We start from the raw sequence: 16,197 nt of genomic DNA on the forward strand, positions 1-16,197 counted from the left end.
GGGATCTAGAGTTTCCATCCCCAGAAACTGGATTTCCTAAATCTATCCAAATAATAATCAAATTAAAAAGGTGACCCTTGTAAAGGCAGAAACACTTTCACGCAAGCTTTATTGTTTCTATTAAAAGTTACAAATACACTGCTAAGAAAAATATAAATTTTAGCTGCCAAGAACAATATGTAAACTGTTAAACATATGTACTTGAAATAAGAGATATTAAAATCTAACACATTATTTTAAGTAATGATAAAAACTGAATAATATAACAATTTGTATGGCAAAATTTTTACCTGTTATTTTTTCCTCTTTCCCATGACATAACTCTAAGAAAACTTCTTACTATAACCAAAAGGCATATATTTTAAGGCTCAAAGGTTAGGATTTTTATTATCTGCTTCAAAATGAACTGGCCTTAGAGAAGGGAGGTCAGATTTCCCCACTGGGTACGTTTGTGCAGTAGGAGACTCAAGGGGAGAAGTGCAAAAAAAAAAAAAAAGCAAGGTCTAGCAGCTCTTCAGATTTTGTTTTTGAAAGCGATCCTTTTCAAGTCTTTACTTGTCTTTGACAAAACCAAAACTTAAAGCTGCATAAATTTTTATTGTTCACGGTTCCTCACATGGGTGTCAAAGAATGCAAAGGCACTTTCTAAAGAACATGTAGTGAGGATGAAATAGCTACCAATAGCAATCCTTTTTTGGTTGTTTTTTTCTAAGACTCAAAGACAAGTGAATCTTGTCCTTCCTCTAGAACACAAATAAAGTTACTATTCAAACTTCCCATGTTTATAAAATTAAAAAATGAAATGATGAAGTCCCACCTCATTAACAGTTTTGAAAAGGGGGTGCTGGAGAAAGCCCGTTTCTTTTACTCTTCACAGGAAGGGAGACCCTGTCCTGACTTTCTGGTCACCAGTTTTAAAGTATCAGGTAGAAAAAGGTTTTCTTCATTCAGCAAAGCTTCTACATAACTATCAATGTTCTCCAAGTCATCAGAAGTGCTCTGAAAAAACAAACCAAAGCAATCACAATGGAGCCCAAAGCACAAGGAAGGCTTCCCTGTCCAAGCTACCCGCCTTCCTTGGATGCACCCCAGCTATGCAGCAGTGTCAGGGCTGCAGACTGTGAAGGCTTCTTCAAGCCTACCTGGTCTGTAGAAGCTCAAGCCGTCTGCCCGATCCTAAGCTTCAGCTCATTCTCCATCCCCCCTCCTGGGCCTAATCTCCCACTGTGCTGCTGGCTAGGTCAACAGCCCTGGCCTTGGCTAACCCTGCTCATTCTCTGATCTGTGCCCAGCTCCACAGACTGCTCCGCACGTCCCATTTTCCTTGGCCCGTTCATTCAGAATTTGCCCTTTGCAACTCCATTCAGTTGTGACTCCCTTTTCATTTGGATCTCTTCTAGATATACTGCCCATGCCCCCCCTGCCCCCCCCAATTAAAATCTAATTTTCCTTTAAAGGCAACAAGTGACACATGACTGCCTCCCAATGGGCAGACATAGGCCAGCATGACCTACTGGATGCCCAACGGGCCTTTCCCATCGCCAGCCTCCCAATCATTCAGGCTTGCCCTCGTGGTCACTGCTTCCCTCCTACCCTTGCACCCAATCTGTCCCCAAGGCCTGTGCGTGCTTCCTTGGCAACGCCTCTAGTGGTGTGGCCCCTCTTCTCTGGCCCCCTCGGCTGGTCTCCTCGCTCAAGCCCAGCCCCTCTCTGAAAGCTGGCTCCTGGCGCGTCCTCCCGCCTCCCCCTCAAGCTCCCTTGTGCATTCCGGAGAGCAAGTAGAAAAGCCCCCCTTGGTTTCCAAGTCCTTCCGGCCAGGCCCTCCCTAGCTCCCAGGCTCTCCACACCTGGCTCCCTTCCCCATGTTCTAGGATCCCGGACGCCATGCTGGCTGCCTGGCTTTTTCTGGAACACGACACTCTCTAGCTCCTGACTCCCTGCATTCTCATTGCTTCTCCCTTTCTTTCCGCCTTTCCAAATTTTAGGCATCTGTTTTTTACCAGTGAGAAAATGAAATATTATACTGGCTGAAAATAAAGGAAACTATTCTCTATGAGAAAATGTTAATGGCCATTGCTACTGAGGTCAGTCATAAATACTTCTATTAATCATAAACTAGGATGATAGAATGTTAAGCGTTAGGAGACTGGACTCTATTTAGGCTTCTAATCCCCTCATTGTATAGAACAAAAACTGAGGTCCACAAAAATGAAGTGATTTAACAAAGATCATACAGAAAATCACAGTCTGGAGTTTTAAGAAGAAAAGAAAACATTTAGAATGCCTTAAATTTGTTTCTAGAGTGTATCCATTTTTTAGTGCTATTTATCCTCACATACAGGCCTCTAGGTAGTTCAGTGGATAGAGACACTGGGCTTAGAGTCAGGAAGACCTGGGTTCAAATATAGTCTCAGATACTTAATAGCTGCATGACCCTAGGCAAATCACTTAATCCTGTTTGCCTCAGTTTCCTCATTTGCAAAATGAAGAGAAGGAAATCACAAAAAACTCTAGTGTTTTAGCCGTGAAACCCCAAGTGGGTCAGGAAGAGTCAGACATGATTCAAAATCAATGAAACAACAAAATCCTCACAACCCCACCTAGGGAAACTGAGGCACAATTAAGAAACTGCTTTTTCTGTAGTCATTGAATTAACAAATGCTGGGAATAGTAAATTACAGGCTTCATGTTCTCATCATAATCAAAACTCCTATGATTCAAATTAAATGATATCACTTACCAGATTCCAGTTTCTCAGCAATGTTGACACCTTTGCCCGGAGGCTTCTCAGTTTATTTTCAGTAATTTTTATTTGTTTTTCACATTGTTTATAATGAGCTTCATTATTCATTGCTGTCTTGTTTGCCTGCTGAGTTATGGACTGCATTTTCCTTCTTACTTTCTTTTCATACTGGACCATGTAAACACTCCAGATCTGTAAAAGAGTAACACATTTCTCTATATGTGTGTGCTTTACAACTCTTTATAAATAATTACATTTTAATGGGTAAAATGACATTAATAACTCTTCAGTCCCTTAGTCTAAGTTACCATCCATTCATTTCTATTCACTTTTTCACATGATAGGTGTTTAATAAATAGCTGTTGGTTTATTAATATAGTGATAGGTAGTACATATTCTGCTCTTTTTTCACTTTGTTTCCTAACACCTTTTAAAATTTTTTATTTTTGTCTAAAAATTGTACCCTCATATTCTATTTTGGTAATAAGTCATATCTGATTTGATAGCTGTTTGTGGGCTGCTTCTAGGTTTTTCTTTTTCATATTATATATAATACAGTGATATATGAAAAGATAGCTTTTTGTTTGTTTTTGATAATATTTTCAGGATATATTCATAGTAATGGAGCTATTGGACTAATTTTTTGAAGCATTTGCTGTGTATTACCAGATTGCTTTATAAGAGACACTACAACTCTATGATTCCACCAATAATGAAAAATTATTCCCAACTTTGGTAGTACCATATCCCTTCTCTGATTCACTTTTTTAAATCAATTTCATAAGTGAGAAAATATGATAGCATAATTTCGTACATTTTTACATCTATGTGGGGCTTATTTGTGATCTAAAATGTTATAAAAATTCACGAGCATTCCATATGTGCTTGAAAAGCATTTGTATTCTGTTTCTCCCATTACATTCTTTGTCAATTCCAATTTACTAAATAAGTTCAGATTTGTGATTTAATAATTGCTTGTTTTTTTTATCATATTCTGATCATGTAATAGTGCAAATCCCTATGCCATTACCCACTTGGAATGACTTTGTATTATCTTATTTTTTAAACTATTACCTTCCTTCTTAGAATCAATACTGTCTTTTGGTTCCAAGGCAGAAGTGCAGGAATGGGTAGGCAACGGGAGAATAAATGACAGAGTCACACAAGTAGAAAGTGCATGAAGAAATATTTGCGTGATCTTTTGTCTAATCCTACTAGTATCATTGTTAATCTTCCACTTGTGAATTTTAACTGCTGAACTTTTGGTGCACATAAATTAAGAATTGTTATATATTTCTTATTCATTTTTCCTTTCACCTTTATGACTTTTGATGTTTTGTAATTTGAATTCCACTTAAGTGACAGAATTATTGTCACTTCTTTTTTTCAGAACATAGAGTTATAACATATTTTAGACCAACTATTTTAATTTTAATCTAGCTACACCTTTTTGCATTAAATGTTTCTTTTAAGCAACATATTAATGAATTTTGTTTCTTGATATATTCAGTTTTTATTTTTTATTTTTTTTAAATTTTATAATATTTTATTTGATCATTTCCATGTATTATTCATTAAAGACAAAGATCATTTTCTTTTCCACCCCCCCAACCCCTCATAGCCGACGCGTGATTCCACTGGGTATCACATGTGTTCTTGATTCGAACCCATTGCCATGTTGTTAATATTTGCATTAGAGTGTTTGTTTAGAGTCTCTCCTCTGTCATGTCCCCTCAACCGCTGTAGTCAGGCAGTTGCTTTTCCTCAGTGTTTCTACTCCCACAGTTTATCCTTTGCTTATGAAGTGTTTTTTCTCCTAGATCCCTGCAGATTGTTCAGGGACATTACACCGCCACGAATGGAGAAGTCCATTACATTCAATTATACCACAGTGTATTAGTCTCTGTGTACAATGTTCTCCTGGTTCTGCTCCTTTCGCTCTGCATCACTTACTGAAGGTCGTTCCAGTCTCCATGGAATTCCTCCACTTTATTATTCCTTTTAGCACAATAGTATTCCATCACCAACATATACCACAATTTGCTCAGCCATTCCCCAATTGATGGGCATCCCCTCGTTTTCCAATTTTTGGCCGCCACAAAGAGCGCAGCTATGAATATTTTTGTACAAGTCTTTTTCCTTATGATCTCTTTGGGGTACAAACCCAGCAGTGCTATGGCTGGATCAAAGGGCAGACAGTCTTTTATCGCCCTTTGGGCATAGTTCCAAATTACCCTCCAGAATGGTTGGATCAGTTCACAACTCCACCAGCAATGAATTAATGTCCCTATTTTGCCACATCCCCTCCAGCATTCATTACTTTCCATATCTGTTATGTTAGCCAATCTGCTAGGTGTGAGGTGATACCTCAGAGTTGTTTTGATTTGCATCTCTCTGATTATAAGAGATTTAGAACACTTCTTCATGTGCTTATTAATAGTTTTGATTTCTTTATCTGAAAACTACCTATCCATGTCCCTTGCCCATTTATCAATTGGAGAATGACTTGATTTTTTGTACAATAGATTTAGAGTAATTAGACCTTTGCCAGAGGTTTTTATGAAGATTTTTTCCCAATTTGTTGTTTTTCTTCTGATTTTAGTTACATTGGTTTTGTTTGTACAAAAGCCTTTTAATTTGATGTATTCCAAATTATTTATTTTACATTTTGTGACTCTGTCTTGCTTGGTTTTAAAGTCTTTCCCCTCCCAAAGGTCTGACATGTATACTATTCTGTGTTTACCCAATTTACTTATGGTTTACTTCTTTATGTTCAAGTCATTCACCCATTTTGAATTTATCTTGGTGTAGGGTGTGAGGTGTTGATCAATTCTTAATCTCTCCCACACTGTCTTCCAATTTTCCCAGACGTTTTTATCAAATAGTGGATTTTTGTTCCAAAAGCTGGGATCTTTGGGTTTATCGTATACTGTCTTGCTGAGGTCGCTTGCCCCCAGTCTGTTCCACTGATCCTCCTTTCTGTCTCTTAGCCAGTACCAAATTGTTTTAATGACCACTACTTTATAGTATAGTTTGAGATGTGGGACTGCAAGGCCACCTGCCTTTATATTTTTTTTTTCATTATTTCCCTGGATATCCTTGATCCTTAGTCTTTCCAAATGAACTTTCTGATGGTTTTTTCTAAATCAGTAAAGAAATTTTTTGGAAGTTCAATGGATATGGCACTAAATAGATAGATAAGTTTGGGTAGGATGGTCATTTTTATTATATTGGCTCGTCCTATCCATGAGCAGTTTATGTTTTTCCAATTGCTCAAGTCTAGTTTTAGTTGTGTGGCGAGTGTTTTGTAGTTGTGTTCATATAGTTCCTGTGTTTGTCTCGGGAGATAGATTCCTAGGTATTTTATTTTGTCTAAAGTGATTTTGAATGGGATTTCTCTTTCTAGTTTTTGCTGCTGAGCTGTGTTGGAGATATATAGAAAAGCTGATGACTTATGTGGGTTTATTTTGTATCCTGCAACTTTGCTAAAGTTGTTGATTATTTCAATTAGCTTTTTGGTTGAATCTCTAGGATTCATCAAGTAGACCATCATGTCATCTGCAAAGAGTGATAACTTGGTCTCCTCCTTGCCTATTTTGATGCCTTGAATTTCTTTTTCTTCTCTAATTGCTACTGCTAGTGTTTCTAGTACAATGTAAAATAGTAGAGGTGATAATGGGCATCCTTGTTCACTCCTGATTTTATCGGGAATGCATCTAGTTTATCCCCATTGCAGATGATATAACTGATGGTTTTAGATATATACTGTTTATTATTTTTAGGAACGACCCTTCTATTCCTATGCTTTCTAGTGTTTTTAATAGGAATGGGTGTTGTATTTTATCAAAGGCTTTTTCTGCGTCTATTGAGATAATCATGTGGTTCTTGTTGGTTTGCTTGTTGATGTGGTCAATTTTGTGGATGGTTTTCCTAATATTGAACCAGCCCTGCATCCCTGGTATAAATTCTACTTGATCATGGTGGATGACCCTTCTGATCACTTGCTGGAGTTTTTTTGCTAGTATCCTATTTAAGATTTTTGCATCTATATTCATTAGGGAGATTGGTGTATAGTTTTCTTTCTCTGTTTTTGACCTGCCTGGTTTTGGAATCAGTACCATGTTTATGTCATAAAAGGAGTTTGTGTAGCATCCCAAGCATATTCACATCTATGAAATATAGATGACTGTATGATTACTGTGTCTCCAAGCATAAGGTTATACCAATGAGGCTTGTGAATGTAACCTTGAACTGGCCTTGTGGCCCTTGGCTAAGACAAACTCATTAGCATGCTCGGAGTCAATTCCCTGGGAAAGCGCTGTTTGCAATGTACACGCCCAAAGGTGTTCCCTCTACCTTGCCACCCAATCTTAATTGTCTATACTTTGTGATGTGGTTACTACGTCCTTGGGAGTACCGCCCAAGCAGGACATGAATAAATTCAGAGGCAATCCCATGAACTTCCTCTTGGCCTTTCTCCCTTCCATGGAGCTCCACTGGGCTCCTCAATGACTATCTCTCTCTCTTCTTGACCTTCTCCTTCCCCGAGGCTGTAACCATCTCGGCCTGCATTCTCTATCTTAATCTCCTCAACCACCTTGTATTCCATTATCCTCATTTTCCGCCTTAAGGAAAATCATAGGGGTTGCCTGCCCTATCCAATCACTGATTTGTCGGTGTCTTTCATTTCCACCCTGGTTCTCGGTTCCTACCTCTCCTCGGGTCCCATCACAAAGGTGAGCCCCTTCCCTTGTGGGACCCTGCTGGTCAGGGAAGTCCATTAAGGAAAACCCCACAGTTTGGTAGAACTCCCTCTTTGCTTATTATGTCAAATAGTTTGTATAGTATTGGGATTAACTGTTCTCTGAATGTTTGATAGAATTCACTGGTGAATCTGTCAGGCCTTGGGGATTTATTCTTAGGAAGTTCTTTGATGGCCTGTTGGATTTCATTTGCTGATATGAGATTATTTAAGAATTCTATTTCTTCTTCTGTTAGTCTAGGCAGTTTGTATTTTTTTATATATTCATCCATGTCAGCTAGATTGGTGTATTTATTGCCATATAATTGGGCAAAGTAATTTTTAATGATTGCCTTAATTTCCTCTTCATCAGAGGTGATGTCCCCCTTTTCATCTTTGATGCTGTTAATTTGTTTTTCTTCCTTTCTTTTTTAAATTAGATTGACCAGTACTTTGTCTATTTTGTTTGTTTTTTCAAAGTACCAGCATCTTGTCTTATTTATTAAATCAATAGTTCTATCACTTTTGATTTTATTAATTTCTCCCTTAATTTTTAGGATTTCTAGTTTGGTTTTCTGCTGGTTTTTTAAAATTTGGTCGCTTTTGAGTTTTTTTATTTGCATTTCCAATTGATTGATCTCTGCTCTCCCTAGTTTGTTATTATATGCACTCAGGGATATGAATTTACCTCTGATTACCACTTTGGCTGCATCCCAAAAGGTTTGAAAGGATGTCTCGCCATTGTCATTTTCCTTGATGAAATTATTAATTGTTTCTATGATTTCTTCTCTCTCTAAACGATTTTGGAGTATCATAGTTTAATTTCCAATTAGTTTTTTATTTCGTTTTCCATGTACCATTACTGATCATTATTTTTATTGCCTTGTGATCTGAAAAGGCTGCATTTATTATTTCTGCTTTTCTGCATTTGTGTGCCATGTTTCTGTGACCTAATGTATGGTCAATCTTTGTGAATGTGGCATGTGGTGCTAAGAAGAAGGTGTATTCCTTTTTATCCCTATTTATTTTTCTCCATATGTCTATTAATTCTAATATTTCTAAGATTTAATTCACTTCTTTTACCTCTTTCTTATTTATTTTTTGATTTGATTTATCTAAATTTGATAATGGTTCGTTCAAGTCTCCCACTAATATGGTTTTACTGTCTTTTTCTTCCTTCAATTCTCCTAGTTTCTCCATTAGAAATTTGGGTGCTATATTATTTGGTGCATATATGTTGATTAGTGATATTTCCTCATTATCTAAAGTCCCTTTTAACAAAATATAATTACCTTCCCTATCCCTTTTGATCAGGTCTATTTTTGCTTTGGCTTTGTCAGATATCATGATTGCAACTCCTGCCTTCTTTCTGTCAGTTGAGGCCCAGAAGATCTTACTCCATCCTTTAATTCTGACGTTGTGGGTGTCTACCTGCCTCATGTGTGTTTCTTGAAGACAACATATGGTAGGGTTTTGTATTCTGATCCATTCTGCTATTCGTCTACGTTTTATGGGTGAGTTCATCCCATTCACGTTCAAAGTTATGATTGTCACTTGTGGACTCCCTGGCATTTTGATATCCTTCCCTAATTCTAACCTTTCTTCTTCAGCTCTAACTTTTCAATCCAGTGATTTATTTTAAATCAGTCCCCCTTTTTCCCTCCCTTGATACATTTCCCTTTCTAGCCCCTCCCTTTTTGTTCTCTCCCCCACCCCCCTCTTTTTCCATCCTTTTTTGTGTTCCCTCCCGCCTACCCCCCTTGGTTTTCCTTTCTCCCTCCCCTTGTTGGGTAAGATAGAATTCAAGATCCCAATGGATCTGGATGTTCTTCCCTCTCAGAGTTGATTTCCCTGAGAGTAAGGTTTAAGTACAAACTCTCTTCCTCTCCTTCTTATAGGAGTTTTCTTCTCCTCCCCTTCCCCTGTGAATCTTTGGGTGAGAATTGGCTAGCTATCTAGAAAGACTAGACTTTTACTCAGTTCCTGACTGCTTAACTGTCTCCCTCAGAAGAAGCAAACTGCCTGTCCCTTTTCCAGAGTACCAGAATTTTTCTCTTCTGCCCTGCAGGATTTCCTGTTCCTGCTAATTTCTCTTTAACACCACCAACAAAATGTATAGGTTTTGTGTGTGTTAGCAAATTTGTATCTCTTAACCATAAGTAGTAAAAGATAAATATATATTATTATTTTGTTAAGAATTTAGGTCCAGTGTTACTATGGCATTTTAATATAACTTTTTTCCCACAACACTTAGGAACTTTTTTGCCTTTATAACTACACAGTTTAGCAATTATGCTTCAAGGTGAATCAAAGTTAAGAAATCTTTGCATTCTATAATCCTATTCATTTGCAAAGCATTAACTAGTATTGTCCATCCAGGAAAGTATTTTTAAAAATAATATAATTATGCCAAATTAATTTTTTAAAATGTATTAGTACTTTAACACAAATATCCCAAACTTAGAATATGTAAAAGAGAGTTATCTTCTAAAATAGTCAGCTTGAGAGTTTATATGAACATTGCACTAATACTACTATTGTTTATATCTTTTTTTATGGAATCAGACATTCTTTTAAAATAATTTTAACATTAAAAATATCATTATGCTCAGTTAATTCCCTCTCCCTCTTGGTTAATATTTTAATTCTGTTATATTCTAATCTTGTTTTTCATCTTTACTTTGGTTTTTCATTAATCTTTTTTATTTCATTTACTCTGTTATTTGTTGCCTATATTGATTTCTAAAAAAAATCACTGATGTCATTTTCCAGTTTCCTTTACTATTCTTTTCTCCATTGTACTCTTAAAATTGAAATAGATGACTCTTGATTTCTTCAAGATATCAATAGTTTATGAAGTAGTATAACACCAACTTAGTTCAGTTAATTAAGCAATAGTATTTCATAGAGCAATTACCAAGAGAGCCTCAAATGTACAGTCAAGATTTTATCAATGAGCATTGGATGAGTTTGGCCTTAGTAAGAAACAGACAAGAATTGTAATAGATGAATACAGGAGGGCAAAGCAAATCAGAAAGTTGTTAGTCAGGCGAATAAAATAGCAGACATGAGGCACTAAAAAGAAGGAAACTTAAAACGGTGAAGATTTTGCTCCCTTTAGCATTCAGACACTCGCTATTCTGCAGTCAGTGGAAAAGAGACTAGTCTGCATCTTCTACAGGTACCCCTACAAAAGCAACACTTCTTGAACTGAGTTGCCCCAAACACAGAGAAGCAGCTTCCTGTGTGCTGCTGCTAAAGGTTGGCAGCAGCCGTCCTGGGACTGTGGACAGGCTTACAAGGCAGCACATGGGAGTCTCGGAAAACAAACAGGCTAAGCTTAGTGGGGGAGTGTTTAGCATCAGAGAAGTAGAGATCCCAACAGGACTACTGGCCCAAGCACTGCTCCCAGAGCCTTGTAATTTATATATAGATGACATACAACACATAGAGCTTGCTATTGGAGAAACAGAAGTATCGAGGGCCCTGCATGTGGAGGAAGAGGCCCTGGGCCAGATCATGGTCTCGGAGCCATGCCACTTACACTCTATAGACCTCAGGGAAATGACTTACCTTTTTAATCATTTAAATACACACACACACCCTGCAGACATAGAGACACACACATATTTAGCAAAAATCTAAAGCTGATAAATACATACGCCCCTAAAGTAATTCAATATAAGCTGTTTGGAAGGACAGCAAGGTGGCCCAAAACAGAGTCAGGAAGATCAGTGAAAATTGGGCCTCAGACACTCACTAGTTACGTGGCCCTGGGTAAGTCCTTTGATCCCTATTTGCCTCAGTTCCACATCTGTAAAATGGGGACACCCTGGAGAAGGAAATGGCAAAGCATTCCAGCATCTGGACCAAGAAAGCCTCATGGATTATGTCCATGGTGTGCTGGCTGCAGGAGTTTGGTGAGTCTGGGAGGAAGGGCCCGAGAAGCTGAAAAGCACAGGAAGGGAAGCTGGGCCTCTGCCCCCCAGCTGGGAAGGAATGCATGCTGGGCATAAAAAAGGATCACAACCTAAGGCAGAGGGCCACAGAGGGCTGTGAAGGAGACCAGGGTGGCCAGGGGCTTCGTTTTGGAGGTGCAGGTACAGCCAGTGAGGCAGAAGTAGTGAGGAAAGTGAGGACAGCACCCGGAATAATTGGCTCTGATTGGGAATATAGTAATTTGTCACTATCCCATAAAATATTTAAAAAATTTACCCTCCATCTCAGCATCAATGCTGCGTATTAGTTTTCAAGGCAGAAGAGTGGTAAGGGCTAACAATAAGGGTTAACCAATATGCAATCTGGACTCTAAGACTCTAAGGTAGGGGTTAAAAAAAGGGTACATTGTGTCACAAGCATTGCTATGTGTTCCCAACATATAACAACTTTGAGAAAATACCAGTAAGGGTAGAATTAGAAAGGTCTTACATCATTAAAAAAAAATTCAGATAGGGGAACAAAAGGAAGGCCAGAAAAGAGTACTGGCAAGCAGGACAGTTTGAAAATGGCAGGTTATTATTATATATATACATATATATATATATGCATATGTATATAATTTATTATATCCTTTAAAATAGTATATATATAAACTGATTATATAACTATATATTATATAAACTTGTATATTATTAATATATAATATTACATATATAAGCTTATTATATCCTTTACAATATGATATACTGTACAAAATAGAGATCTGTAGTTTTGTATAATGTTTTCCTGTTTTACTCAGCATATTGTTATAGTCCAGTTGTTTTAGTCACGTCTGACTCTTGGCAAAGACACTGAAGTAGTTTTCCATTTCCTTCTCCAGCTCATTGTAAAGATGAGGAAATTGAGGGTCACACAGCTAGGAAATGTTTGAGGCCAGATATGAGCCTGATGCCAGGCCTGGTGCTCTATCCATGACACCATCTAATTATTTTACTTAGTATTTGTTAAGTTCAGGATGAAGGAAAAATTTAGAATTAACAAAGACCTTACATAAACCGGGCTACGAAAACATGTCATTCTTAAAATTCCCAACAGTCATGGAACTAGTGCTCAGGGTCCTAATGGTAGATCCCCAACAAGCAGAACTCTCTCAGGAGTGCCTAAGTTTTTACCCGACAGGTCTCCACAGTGGTACCACTGCTTCCCAGCTTGCTTAGAGTCCTTAGTGAGGCTGGGAGCTGCCGGTGGTATTTCTCTCCTGTTGCTGCAGAAAGAATACTCTCCATGCCCTCATCTCTCTAAATCCCAAGACCAAGAGAATGAAAAATAAGCTTTTACACAAAGGCTAGGTACCCCCTCTTCACAGCAAGAGCCGAGTTGACGCTGCTGAGCCAAGCACTTCACTGGAGGGACATCCTCTCACAAGGCTGAGTGAGAAGGAAGAATTCTGGCACCCATGAACTTTGTAGCTAAAAGGGCAAGAAAAAAGGGAATAAACTTTGTTTTGGGTTCTAGTTAGGAAATGTGAACAGGTGAGTCTGCGATGTGCCCAATCAATGTCCTTTCTCCAGATCATGAAGTGAGAAAGAAATGGGATGCTTTGTTTAAGAGCAGTGTCAGGCAATTTTCCAGTCGAATAAGAGAGGGAAACCAAGAAACACACGTGCCCTCTTGTTTCATGGTCCTGAAGGCACGTAGTCAGAAATCAGCAGGAAAAAGTCAAAGTTCTCCACTGCCCATCACCACAAAGCTGTTACATTCAGGCATGTTCTAAAGTACCGATATTCTAGTATTTCAGTTGAGGTGGAGAAGTAGGAACCTGAGGCTCCAGTCTTTATTTGAACGCTGCTTAATGGTACACATCTGCACAAGTCCGTTGTCCACTGCCACCCAAAGAGACTTAAACTTTGTAGTGTTGCTCTCCACAAGGAGGTCGGCTAGATGAATATGAAAAAGATACTGGTGGGGCAGCTCGGTGGCTCAATAGATGGAAAACAAGACCTGGAGATGGGACGTCCTGGCTTCAAATATAGTTTCAGACATTTCCCAGCTATGTGGCCCTGGCCAAGTCACTGCAGTCCTTTTGTCTAGTCCTTACTACTTTTCTGCCTTGGAACTTACACTTAGTATCAATTCTAAGGCAGAAGATAAGGGATTTAAAAACAAAAGATATTGGAAAGCAATGGGGGCTTTGTAGAAAGAGTCCTGTTATAAGATTTGAGTCAGAACTCTGGTTTGCAACTAGTTGTGTGACCTTGCGCAAATCACTGAGCCTCAGTTTTTCTACCAACAAAATGGAGACTATATCATAGAATGGTGAGGAAATTTTGTAAATTTCTCTAAAATGCCATGTAAATTTAAGTTGTTACTTAGATCAATGCATAAAAACATAATAAACAGAGTATTTTCCTCATAAGATGGGTTAAGTTGACTTTTCTCCCTGAGAAAACTAGATTTCCAACCCCAAAAAGATAACTAATTTATCCAAAATAATTTTTTGAAGCATCTACCTGGAACAGAATGGTGTTAGTCAGTTCTATGTCTCTAGAGTTTAGTAAGGCTTTTTAGAAAAGACTTGAAATTTTAACATATGCACTTAGAAGAGATCTCCACTCTCAAGATTCCATCAACTTTATCCAACAAAAAAAAACACTCTCCCATAGAAAGTAATTTTTTTCTAAGGCTCTCTTTGTGACTCATGACATGAAATTTATTAATCTCAAACTTTGTGAGTGAATGCAAATTTGCCTTCCTTCCAAAACTAATATTCAACCCTAAAATACTTTTGAAACAGTGGGAATTTAAAATTTAAAAGACTCCATTTAAAAGGGACTTACCTGCTCGCAGCACATTTGTAGTTTTTTGTTTAGCTGCTCAGGACAATTCTCTAGCTGTTTTCATAAATGACAATAGAACAGAATATTAGTTTTTAGGGAATGAGCTGTTTTCAATAGAGTAACAATATAGATGTATCTCCTATGATAAAAGCATCACCAGCCTACAGAGCAGGTCAGCATTAGCATTATGGGTCTTTGGAGACTGGCCTAATTTTATGCTGACAGAGACCATGTCTTCTATCTCTCCATGGCATCTAGACTTTCTTAGGTGTCCAAGGAAAATCTTTTTTCCAACCTATTTATCTCATGATCTCCTGGTTGGCTTTATACCTAACCCCATCAGAATTCATTAACTGGAGGATGCTTGCTTCCTTCTTGGAGGATGTATGATTTGGAATCTAAAATTCCCAAATCTCAAAATGCACTAGTGCTTTGGGACCTGTAGCCTACTGTCCTAAGATGACTAACTACTTACTTAGAGCACCCAGAGAAAATTCCTTACAGAGCCCTGTTCATGGGTATCCTAGTTAGGGTTGGGCAAGAGGGACAATGTTACCTCACACATGGCCATCAGTTCCTCCATAGACTTGCAGTCAACATCCTTGGAAAGCTTACAGTGAGGATGGAAATAAAGAAGAATCTCTCTAGAAAGATAAACATCAAGAAAGTACATATCAAGATGGCGGCAATGGCCTTCTTTTGGCATAAGTAGAGCTCTCAACAACGCAGATGAGGATTCCTTCATTTTATCTGACCAGTGGCCCAAGGCTCTTCAGAAAGCAGAGCCCCAGAGGATGAGTCTGAGATGTGTGTGTGGGGGGGGTCCTGAGGTTCTCTAATCTACAGCCTTTCCTTTTACAGAAGAGGAGGCCATAGGGCCTGGAGGGGAAGGAACAGAGAGCCACCAAAGAGAGGGTCAGTATGGCCAACAAAACAAGACACTGACAGCTTTGCCCACGAGCCCCATATCCAAGCAACATCCCAGGCTTCCTATACCCTGCTCCCAACCAGGACCCTCCTGTGCTCCCCTTCCCCCTTCAAATTTCAGCCCCAGCTGGCAGGCACTGGCTTTCTTCCTGCTTGTGCCCCTTCCTATTCTTAACCCCCAGGGCTGTGCCTGGTGTTAGTAAATGCTTCACAAACCCTTGGCTGACTGATTTCCATCCTTTAGTGGGCTACAGTTCAGTATTCAGTTAGTCCTTTGTTGTAAAGCCTTGCCATAATAATGTTATATTTTTATGTTAAACACAGAATGTTGAGTAAAATACTAGTTTACCTCAGAGAAAGAAGACTAAGATCAAAAGTTAAGATAGTATCTTGTTGGGGGCAGCTGGGTGGCTCAATGGATAGAGAACCAAGTCTGGAGATGAGAGGTTCTAGGTTTCAATCTGGCCTCAGACACTTTCTAGCTGTATGACCCTGGACAAATCACTTAATTCCCCATTGCCTAACCCTTACTGTTTTAGAACCAAAATATAGTATTTGTTCTAAGATGGAAGGAAGGGGTTTAACAAAAATACATCTTCTAGTCCAGTCCCTTCATTTTATAAGTGAAGAAAGGTAGGCCCAGGAGGTAATTTGCCTAACATCACAGATGTAGGAAGTAGTGGGACGAGGAATAACCATTTATTAAAACCCTACTATGTGCCAGACACTGTGGTAAACATTTTATAAGTTTTGTTTCATGTGATTTTAATACCACCTATGTGAAGGAAGTGCTATGCTCTGTAGGTGCTCTTTTTCTAGTTGAAGAAACTAAGGCAAACAGATTAAATGACTTGTTAAAAAGTCACAGAACTGGATTTGAACTCATATCTTCCTAAGTGCAGGCCCAATATTCTCTCCTCTGTGCTACTTAGGCATTCTCACAGTAGAACCAGAAAATAATCCCAGGTCTTCTTACTCCAAATCCAGGACTCTTTCAAGGGTACCATGCT

At 38.5% G+C, this 16,197-nt stretch overlaps 1 protein-coding gene across 2 annotated transcripts in view; it reads right to left on the reverse strand.

The window, feature by feature from the left end:
• Positions 1-359: 359 nt before the first annotated feature.
• The window catches only part of MORC1 (MORC family CW-type zinc finger 1), a 244,080-nt gene continuing 228,242 nt past the window's right edge, over positions 360-16,197 (reverse strand). For both annotated transcript variants that reach the window (XM_056793454.1, XM_007493641.3), the window contains 4 exons: positions 14,817-14,904; positions 14,261-14,314; positions 2,741-2,935; positions 360-999 (listed from right to left, as the gene is read on the reverse strand). In XM_056793454.1, coding sequence (XP_056649432.1) covers positions 865-999; positions 2,741-2,935; positions 14,261-14,314; positions 14,817-14,904 — 472 coding nt within the window. In that variant the 3' untranslated portion in view covers positions 360-864. The remainder of the gene's footprint in view (positions 1,000-2,740; positions 2,936-14,260; positions 14,315-14,816; positions 14,905-16,197) is intronic.

Source organism: Monodelphis domestica, chromosome 4 (genome assembly GCF_027887165.1).
Source record: "Monodelphis domestica isolate mMonDom1 chromosome 4, mMonDom1.pri, whole genome shotgun sequence".
In the NCBI taxonomy this organism is placed as follows: domain Eukaryota; kingdom Metazoa; phylum Chordata; class Mammalia; order Didelphimorphia; family Didelphidae; genus Monodelphis; species Monodelphis domestica.